This window comes from Hipposideros armiger, unplaced genomic scaffold, assembly GCF_001890085.2.
Source record: "Hipposideros armiger isolate ML-2016 unplaced genomic scaffold, ASM189008v1 scaffold_76, whole genome shotgun sequence".
Taxonomy (NCBI): domain Eukaryota; kingdom Metazoa; phylum Chordata; class Mammalia; order Chiroptera; family Hipposideridae; genus Hipposideros; species Hipposideros armiger.
In genome coordinates, this window is record NW_017731426.1 from 2,441,553 (window position 1) to 2,451,849 (window position 10,297).

Here is a 10,297-nt window from a genome sequence, read left to right on the forward strand (position 1 = left end):
AAGTGCAGTAGACCTCCCTTCCCACTGTGCTGCACGTCTTCTTGGCCTTGCTCTTGCTTGGAGTGCTGTAACCTCTCAACTGGTTTCTGGAATTCTCACAAAAGAATTTGGACTGTATATTGTTAAGTCATTGTCTCTGTGAGGGAAGGAGGGTATAGGGCTCCTAGCTTGCCGTCTTGCTGATGTCACCACACTGTGGTGTTTAAGATAACTCTAACTGATAGCTGTATACTATGTTCTAAGGGAGTTGTATTTATTTATTTTGCTTCTCCTTTTTCTGTTTTTCTTCCTGAAATGTTATCTTCATCTTAACTATTTTGAGTATACCAATTACTCAAAGGCTTATTTGAAGATACATTTCTTTACCCAAAAAACTTTTTTAAAAAAGTTTCTGTATTGGCACTACACTGCTACTTTAACTTTTCCTATTTGTTCAAAATGTCTTTTGTGTCCACAGTCATACTTTAAGCACCTTTAGAGCTGTTTATCTGAATTCTATATTTTGTGTAGTCTACATAAGTAACTAGTACTTGTTGGTTAAAATTATCCTTTTATCCTAAAAAAGCAGCAGGATGTATTTCTTGTTGACAAGGGAAGACTAATCAGTGGCGTCGGCTTGATGTGATCCTAAGCGCTTACCACCTTTGGTTTAACATGTATTATTATTAAGTCTTGAGGGAAGTTACTTTGTGTTTCTCAATTTAAGAAATACATAATAATAGTGTTATCACACATGGAGAACCAAATAATGGTAATTAACATGTAGATATTAGAATTTCATTTCTGTATTTCCTGTTTTTTGGGGGAAAAGACTGAAATCAGTTGATACTTGAATTTAGAATTGAGACATATTTTTATGAAATTATGTTACATAGTGGCAAGTCATCATTTTTAAATAAAAAGCGTAAAAATTATTTTGACTTGAGAATTTTGATATTTGACCTAAGCTGCCACCTAATTGGTAATCCACTACCTCTTGGGAAGAATAAATATGTACATTGTTTGTTGAGTTTCTGATGGTAATTTGGTGCCTGCTATGCCTAGTATATACTAGGCATTCACTAGATATTTATTAAATGTCTGGTTTATTATTTATATTTTTATTGTTAATATTTATTGAACCCTTATAGCATGTAAGCCATTTTCAAATTCTTTATTTTATTTACTCATCTCAAAAAACTGAGTTATAGTAATTATTATATTCATCTTTCATATGATAAGCAGTTGTTTTAAGTGGTAATTACCAGATTCAGATTTTTGTCTCAACTGGCAGTGTTTTCTACTACATTATGGAAGTAATAGATAATTTATTGACAAAGTAGTTAAGGTCTAAATTTTAAAGGTTTGTTGAATATTGGGTTCTATTTTAATCTTGGTATTTTTTTCTCCCTCAGAATCCACCAAACCCACCTGTATCTGTAACACCGGGAAAGTCTGGAGGTGATGTCAACAGCAATAACAATGTGTCCTACAGGTGAGAATTATAAACAGTCTATTTGTCAAGCTGTTTTTTTATCTTGTCCTTTTTTTCTGCCTCTCTCGTTTTTGTTTGTTTGTTTAAGTTCAATTTATTTGGACTAAAAGCAGAAAACAAAATATAGTTCCCACTCCCCAGATCCTACTGTTCTCTGTATACTTTTTTGTTCTTTTTAGATTCCTCATATAAGAGAGATCATATAGTATTTATCTTTCTCTGTCTGACTTATTTCACTTAGCACAATGCTCTCAAGGTTGGTGCAAATGGGAGGATTTTATTCTTTTTTTATGGCTAAATAATATTCGTGTGTGTGTAAAAGTTTATCCATTTATCTATAGATGAACACTTAGGTTGTTTCCATATCTTGGCTAATCTAAATAATGCAATGAAAATGGGCATGCATATATCTTTTCTAATTAGTATTTTTGTTTTCTTCAAATAAATACCCAGGGCCTTTGGAGCTTCCTTTGCTCAGCCCGCTCCAAACTCTTTGGAGTGTACTTTCTTTTCTAATAATGGCCCTTGAGCCATTCTCTACTGCTTTGGACCACTTCTGTTTCTTTGAAATGTATTTTTCCTTCTAATAAACTCCTTTTCTGCAACTTTACCTCTCTGGTTTGTGTCTCCATTCTTCAGTTCCACGAGGCCACGACCCCGGCACAAGAAATATCCTACATCATTAGTATATTTAAAATAAGATTGGACTATGTTAAAATACACTTTTCAGGAGTTGCTATGGAGGACAGTCCTGTACACAACAACTTCCTGTTTTGCTGAGAAGTCTTTTCAATAATATTGACACATTTCACACAATAAATAATTACTACAATTTCATTTTAATTACAAGGGGTGTAATTTGAGATTGCCTCAGAGCTACAAGGTTAATTAGCTTCCTATTTATTAAGGCCTGGTTCACACTGTGTGGAACTTAAAAAGGTCTCTTAAAAGACATAAAATATGGAAAACATTTAATACTTTCAAATAATTGTGAAATACCTGAAACCGGGATCTTAAGGTCTCAAACTCACTATTAACACCAGCTTTACAAAGCTAAAAAGTGAGGTAATAGGCTCATTCCTAGGTGCAAAATTACTTTATTACTTTTAATAATAAATTACCTTAATGCATAAAAACAACAACAAAACCAAATACCCAGAAGTGGAATTGCTGGATCATAACGTAGTTCTGTTTTTAATTTTTTGAGGAAAACTCCATATTGTTTTCTATAGTGGCCGCACCAATTTCCATTTCCACCGGTAGTGTACAAAGGTTTTAAATAACAAGTCTATTAAGTTTTAAAATAAGAATACAAGGTTCTTATTTTATTTAGCAGACAAATCTTGAAATGGAATCTTAGCTATTTGTGTAGAGATAAGTGGTCTACTGGATTAAGTATATTCCCTTCTTTTTTGCTTTGTTATAATTGTTCATCTGTAGATATTGGTTTTGCTGGTTTATTATAAAGCTTTCTTTGGTGATTACAGATTTCTTTAATTACTTGTACTAAATAGTATTCTCTTAAGTAATTGAAATGTTTTGGTCAGGGTGATAAAAACTAATGCCTGCAGATATTAGGACCTACATTTGGTTTTTAGGTAAAAGTATTGAGGACATTAGAATATAAGAGGAAGAAGACTCTTCCCTAATGCCATGGACCCCAGCATTCTGAAGTTCTGTGCGTTCCTTTGCCTCGGTATATTCACTTGCAGCTCAGTGCTACAATACCCAAGTCTAGCCACCCTTTTTTCCTATGGGTCACTGCTTTCTCTATACATAAATTGATGTTCCTCAGAACAGCACATCTGTGACTAACTATTTGTGTGTATATATGTTTCATAGAAATGCAGGCACAGTGAGACAGTTACTGGAGTCCAAAAGAAATGTAAGCGAGAGTACAACGCCGTCCTTTCAAACCCCTGTAAACACAGGTAATAATATCCTTTAACACTGAAATACATTTTCTTAGTAATTGAAGGCTTTGGTTTTCTTTTCACATTCTTTTGAGGTTGAAATGTATTAAGAAACTGAGTATATTGATCTAAAATTGAGGGCTAAGTATAAAATTTTATACATTAGAATTACAAATATACATGAAAATACAGAAATTCACATCTTTACTATAGTGGTTCTCAAACTTGCTGGTTATCATATCCCTGTATAATCTTAAAAATTTATTAAGACTCCTCCAAAGAGCTTTTGTTTATGTGGGTTTATATTAATTTGTATTTACTATAGTAAAAATTAAAAAATTTAAATGTTTATTCATTTAAAAATAATAAACCCATGTTTTGTAACACACATAACGTTTTAATAAAAAATAACTTTTCAAAGCTTAAGTAGTGAAAAGAGTGTCTTACATTTTTATAAATTTCTATTATGTCTCACTTAAAACATGAAGACAGCCTACAAAAGCTGGATTCTCATATCTATGTCTGCATTTAATCTATTGCAATTTGTTGTTTTGGTTGAAGTATATGAAGAAAATTGAGCCTCATACAAATATGTAGTTAGGAAAGGTCTAGCTCTTTTAGAGAACTGTGGATATTTTCTTTGACACAGTCAGGTAGTAGTTTATTAAAGGTTAGTTGCAAAGTGGACTCTGAAACTATACCAATGAACTTTTCTAAATTTTTTATTAAAATCCACTTGTCTGTCTTGAACTTGGGTGGATCTTATACTAATAGCATCATTGATCATTTGGGAAATGCTCACTGACTTATCTAAATCTTCCAAATGTTGACACATCTCATTAATAATTTTTTTTAAATTACATTCACTTATTTCACTATTGATTTCTTCTCAGAAAAACGTTAAAGATTTGGGAAGCTGCCGTGCTCTCAGTGGCAAATAGAAGTTTTTTCAAAGTTCTAATTTTTGTTTTTAAAACTCAAATTTTATTATTGCCAATAAATACTGTTGGTTATTCTATTTGAAATGACTACCTCACTTGGTTTATTTTCAAGAAATGATTTACCAAATTCCCAAGTGTGAATAGCCATAGTATCCCTGTAAGTTAACCTTTGAAGTAAAAATGGACTTCCAGGACAAAGGCTGTTAACTCAGCCTATAACTCATCATACAAATACTTTTCCTGAGCCAGCCATCTTCCATTGGCGTGCAGCAGGAATGTTTTATGTGTACTTCCTATTGCTTCACACAGAATAGTAAGACCTGTACTAAATGGTTGAGATTTAACAAAATTAATATTTAATACTTCATCATGGACATTTTAAGTGAAACTGATTTTGTTTGTTACTGTGAACGTATTGTGGTAAAGAATGCAGTGATCGTTCGGTATCACTACCTCGATTTTTGTACTGAGGAATCAGAAGTTTTAACTCACCATTAATTATACTTCATCATTGAAAATACCTACATGGTGAACAAGTCAAATAATGTTTTATTATTGTTATAAAAATAGTTTTGACATTGCAAGCTGCCCAAAAGGGTCTCAGTAATTCCCAAGTGTTCCCTGGACCACACCTTGAGAATTGCTGCTCTAGTGTGCCTTTGATTTTGGAAGAAAGACTACAAAACAATGAAAAAGAAACTTGGCCGTCTATTTCAAACCTGTTCAAATGAGAATAAATACCAATAGTCGAACCCAAATTGCTGTCAAACTCCTGTTACCAGCATTTTGATTTTCTCTGGTCTTTGGTACCAGCTCCCTTATTTCTTAGTTCATCTTCCACCTTTACTCTGCTACTTTCCATATTGTATAATGTCAGTAGAGGCAGCAGGCAGCCTTCTCTCTCTAGTTCCTCTCCCAGGCAATTAAATACAACTTGATCCACAGATGCAGGTTTCACATGGTCCAAATGATAAATACATGGCCAAATTTATCTATTACTCAATAACAGTGATGACTCTTACTAGTATTTCTATTTGAGTTTATATATTGCCAGCGTCCTAAAGCATTTATAATGTTTTTAACCTACTTTCAAAAATATCTATATAATTTTACCAGGTTTTCAGTTGTTTCTCCAGTTACGCTGAAGTGATTATTAATTTTCAGAGACTTTTGATAATGAGATAGCAGTCCTCCATATTAATCATAAGCCATGTGATATTTTTATAATGTATCAATCATAGATGCAATAATGAATGCTTCTACAAATTTAATTCTAAGAATTTCAAGAACTTAAATCTGGAAAAAAAAATTCGTTATGAAGGATTTTACTGTATCGACTGCAATGCATTAAAATTGTATTTGTTATCCTAGCTGATAAATGAAGATAGCCATTTAAACTGAAAGTTTTTTTTTCTTTCCATAGTATCTTCAGCCAATCTTGTCACTCCTCCAACAGTTGTCAGTAGTCAACCCAAATTGCAGACTCCAGTGACTTCGGGTTCTCTGACAGCAACGTCAATTCTTCCTGCACCCAACACAGCTACAGTAGTTGCTACTACTCAGGTGCCTAGTGGAAATCCCCAACCTACAATCTCTTTACAACCTTTACCGGTGATTTTGCATGTACCTGTTGCGGTATCCTCCCAGCCTCAGCTCCTGCAGAGCCATCCAGGGACTATAGTGACCAATCAACCATCTGGCAACGTTGAATTCATTTCTGTCCAAAGCCCGCCTGCAGTGAGTGGTCTCACCAAAAACCCAGTATCCTTGCCATCCTTGCCAAACCCCACTAAACCCAACAACGTCCCTTCTGTGCCCAGCTCTAGTATTCAAAGGAACTCTCCTGCCAGTGCTGCACCCTTAGGAACAACACTTGCTGTGCAGGCCGTTCCAACAGCACACTCTATTGTACAAGCCACAAGGACTTCTTTACCCACGGTGGGCCCATCAGGACTCTATAGTCCATCAAATAACCGAGGTCCTATACAGATGAAGATTCCAATTTCTGCTTTCAGTACTTCATCACCTGCAGAACAGAACAGCACTTCTACCCCAAGAATTGGTAAGTCACTATGCAGGTTTAATAATAGAAATGCAAGCATGATAATGGCCTGTAGATAATAGATGTTTGTGTGTGGAAGTGGCTAGTATTATTGGAAAAAACAATAAATAGAATATCCTGGAGATTATTTTTAGTAATTTTTAGTTATATAAGAAATGTTGTTAAAATGGAAATTGAGAGAGAGTTTGTATGAGTCAGAAGTTAGCATTTGTAATTTATCCTTTAGGAATTTTCCTAATCTGGGTGAATTTTTCAGTTAGGCTTTGTAGCAAAGCTTTTATTATACATTTGCCAAAGATATCTGAATAGAACAAATTTATCTTAAAGGGTCTAACTGATGAATATATGCTTCTAAGAGGAAAATAAAAACCACATATCTTCCCTACACATTTGGAAAAATTTTTTGTGCATTCATCACTCACATCTTCCAAGTTTGAACAGTTTACAAATAGGTTCTCCCCTCTCTAATTTACTGTAAAATGTTTGGTTGCTTTTGTTTTCTGTTGTGTATTTTCTCCTATGACATACGATTATGTTTGTATATATCTGTGGACTTCAAAGTATTGCAAAAAGGAGAGCTTGATTGTACCTGTATTTAAAACCTGTTAAACTTTGTCTTCCTTGTTCTTAGAAAGCATGCGTTTTGTATGCATTCTTGAACTTCCTTATTCTTCATTTCTGACTTTACATTTATCCCTACTGCTTTTGGAAAGACAGCAAGAATGGCTAGACATCATGTGTATAGTGAAATTACTACAGTATCTGTCTTATTGATATAGTAAGTGGCCGTGAACTAGAAGAAACAGATTCTAAAGTACAAAATTACTTTTATAAGTGAGATATATGACCCTTGTTTTTTTTTAAATTTTTTATATAGCCATTAGTAGTGTACTTACCCTCTCAGTATATTTTCTTGTATAAAACGGTGATGGTATTTCAGAGTTGTTGGGAGAGTAAATGAGTAGCAAATCAAAATTAATATTGGACTAATCTGAATATCACCCTCACATAATTAACATCTGGCATGTGAGAGTAAATCTGCAATTTTATATAAAAATGCAATTGTTATTAATATTAGTACTTAAAATTAAATGTTCGCATAGTACAATATTTCTTAGCATTATCTGCTACCATATTATTCCTTAGACACTATTTCATGTCTGCAACCCTAAAAATGGTTACTTTTAACTATGAGTGAATGAGCAATATTTTAGAGGGTTACTGTAATTTTCTCTTATTTCTTTTTCTTCTGATCCTTAGTATTTTTTAATATGTCAGGTGGAAGATGATTTATCATCAGCATTGTTTTATGTGATTTTGGAATTTTTCCTCTTTATGAAATATTGATCTGAAGTTGACATTGTTTTCAATTAATGGTCACAAGTTAAGATATATTCTTTTTTTGTTTTTTGTTTTTCAAGATTTTATTGGGGAGTTGGGGGAGGGGAACAGTGTTGGGGAATTGGGGAAGGGGACCAGCCAAGTTGTTCTTCAGTCTTCATTGTGGAGGGTGCCAGTCGCCATCTGGCTTCCCGTTAGCAGCTCGTGGCCTCTACGCTCAAGGTGCTGTGTTCAATCTTAGTTGCGGGTGAATGTAACCACCATTCCATGTGGGAGTCGAACCAGCAGCCTTGTTTTAAGAGCACACGCTCTGTCCACTGAGCCATCTGAGCGGCAGCTGAGCTCAAGGTGCTGAGTTCAGTCTTAATTGCAGGTGGGCATAGCCCACCATCGAACAGGCAATCTTGTTGTTACACCAGCTGAGACATCCTGCCGCCTGTTGTCAGCTCAGCTCGGGTGCAGCGTCACTGGCCCATCTGGGAATCGATGCCACGGCCCTGGTGCTCAGAGCTTGTGCTCTTCAGCCAACTCTTAACCACTGAGCCACTCTGCCCAAAACATACTATTTTTAAATATAGAACTTCTGGAAAGACCATGGGCTTAAAAAAAAGAAATAAAAGATTTTGTTTAATGTTATGAATATTAGTACCCTAAATTTCAGAATTATAATTTTATTATTCTGTTCTCTTAAAATATTTATGAACATTTGTTGACACAAAGGGTATATTTTCCGCAAAGTGATCTGGCTAACGCATTCTGTTATTTATAATACATGTCAGCCTCTTTTGTATTTGTTTAATTACTTGACTGTTTTAATTATTTTTGTATATTAAATTGTTTTCATAATCATTAATTAGTACATCATTCTACTTTTGTGATAATACATGTTTATACTTACACTTGAAATTTTATATTTTTAACATATTTATTTAATACATTTTTATGTACTTTATAAATTTTATGAAGTAGATCTTCATTGAAATTCTATTTAGAATGTTTACATACATTTGAAAGTAAATTATTAGATATTAACCATGAATGTGAATGATAAGCTTTGTTTATATGTCATTTATAATGTTAATTAGAATGAGATCCTATGAGGCGATAAGTTCTTTGATCATGCATATGTTCCAGGGTGCCATAAATGACATTAAGGTAGGCATTTAACTATTTAGGCTTTCCAGAACATAAGCTGAAACCAAATAGCAAATTTTGGCTTAAAGTAGAAGTTTAAGCCAAAATTTAATACATCCCTAATGTGATAAATGAATTAGATCTATAATTAAAACTTTTTAAGTCCTATACTTACATTGGTATTATTGACGTATTGAGAATATATGCTGTCTAACTAAACTGTCTGAATTTGTATGTATTTTATTATAGTTCATATATCCTCATTGAGGAGGTCAGTATTTTCTGTTTATGGTAAGGTAAAAATCATCCCAGAGACTATATGGACATTTAGGGATTAAATTATAGCTAATGTCAGTCATTCATGAAATATTGAATGTCTGTATTGTTATAACGTCCTGAAGATACACTGAAATGTACAAAATAGTTTATATTCTCACCAAGCCCACAATCAAATAGGAAACTGGGCTCTTAAATAAGTAATTAATTATAAATATGATGAATGTCAAGATATGCAGATTTCTGTCAGAAGATATAGGACATCTGCAAAAGTATGAGATAATAAATAGAAAGATGGTAGAAAATAGGGTTAAAGGAATTTTTTACTGTGAGGGATGTGACATCCGTGAACACTGGCTGCAGGGAGGGGATGATGGTTTGGAGGGGATAAAAATGGAGTTAGACCAGTTAGGAGGCTCTTGTAGTGATCTGGGTGACAGATGGTGTTGTGAAAATGATTTAAAAGTTTTGCATTCCATTAATTTTCATACAGCATTCCCCAGCACCTACTCAGGGGCATTACTAACTGGCACTCCTACAAAACCCTTTGCTGATTCTGGGAAAAATGCAGTGTTGGTTAAAAATGACAATAACTTTTAAGAATAATGAAATAGAGATATTTCCCAAGTGATAGAAGGATTTTGAGGTACAATTTCTGATTTCATACCCTGGCCAGTTTTATTGATTATTAGATTGATTTATAACTTTTTACTTGGAAGTCAACTGAAGTAGATAATATAGTAAAAGAAAACAAAAAAGATTCAGTAAAACTGTAAAATGTTACAGTAAGAATGAAGAAGGGCTGGTTTAGTGGCTTATTGGTTAGGATTTGGCTTGGGACGCCAGCTCTGAGCAGCAGGGCCCCGGTTCAGATCCGACATGAGGATCAGTGATGCTGCACCCGCTACGGCTAAGATGGTGAACCACAGCTTGACCTGGAGCTGGGCTGCCATGAGTCACCGGCAATGGCGTAGGCTGCAGTGGGGCTGGTCAGCAGCTGGCATGAGCTTTCCTGAGCTGCCAAGAGCTGCCGTGAGCGGCCGTCCAATGGCTGGCGAGCAAACTGCCTCAGCTGGGAAGAGCGCAATGATAATACCAACATGGGCCAGTGAAGCAACATCCTCCACAACTAGACTGAAGAACAAAAGGACAGCAA

General features: G+C 34.5%; 1 protein-coding gene across 4 annotated transcripts in view; it reads left to right on the forward strand.

The window, feature by feature from the left end:
* The window catches only part of ATF7IP (activating transcription factor 7 interacting protein), a 120,297-nt gene that overhangs the window by 81,885 nt on the left and 28,115 nt on the right, over positions 1 to 10,297 (forward strand). For all 4 annotated transcript variants that reach the window (XM_019643285.1, XM_019643286.1, XM_019643288.1 and 1 more), the window contains exons 7-9: positions 1,395 to 1,474; positions 3,317 to 3,405; positions 5,752 to 6,390. In XM_019643285.1, the coding sequence (XP_019498830.1) occupies positions 1,395 to 1,474; positions 3,317 to 3,405; positions 5,752 to 6,390 (808 nt within the window). The remainder of the gene's footprint in view (positions 1 to 1,394; positions 1,475 to 3,316; positions 3,406 to 5,751; positions 6,391 to 10,297) is intronic.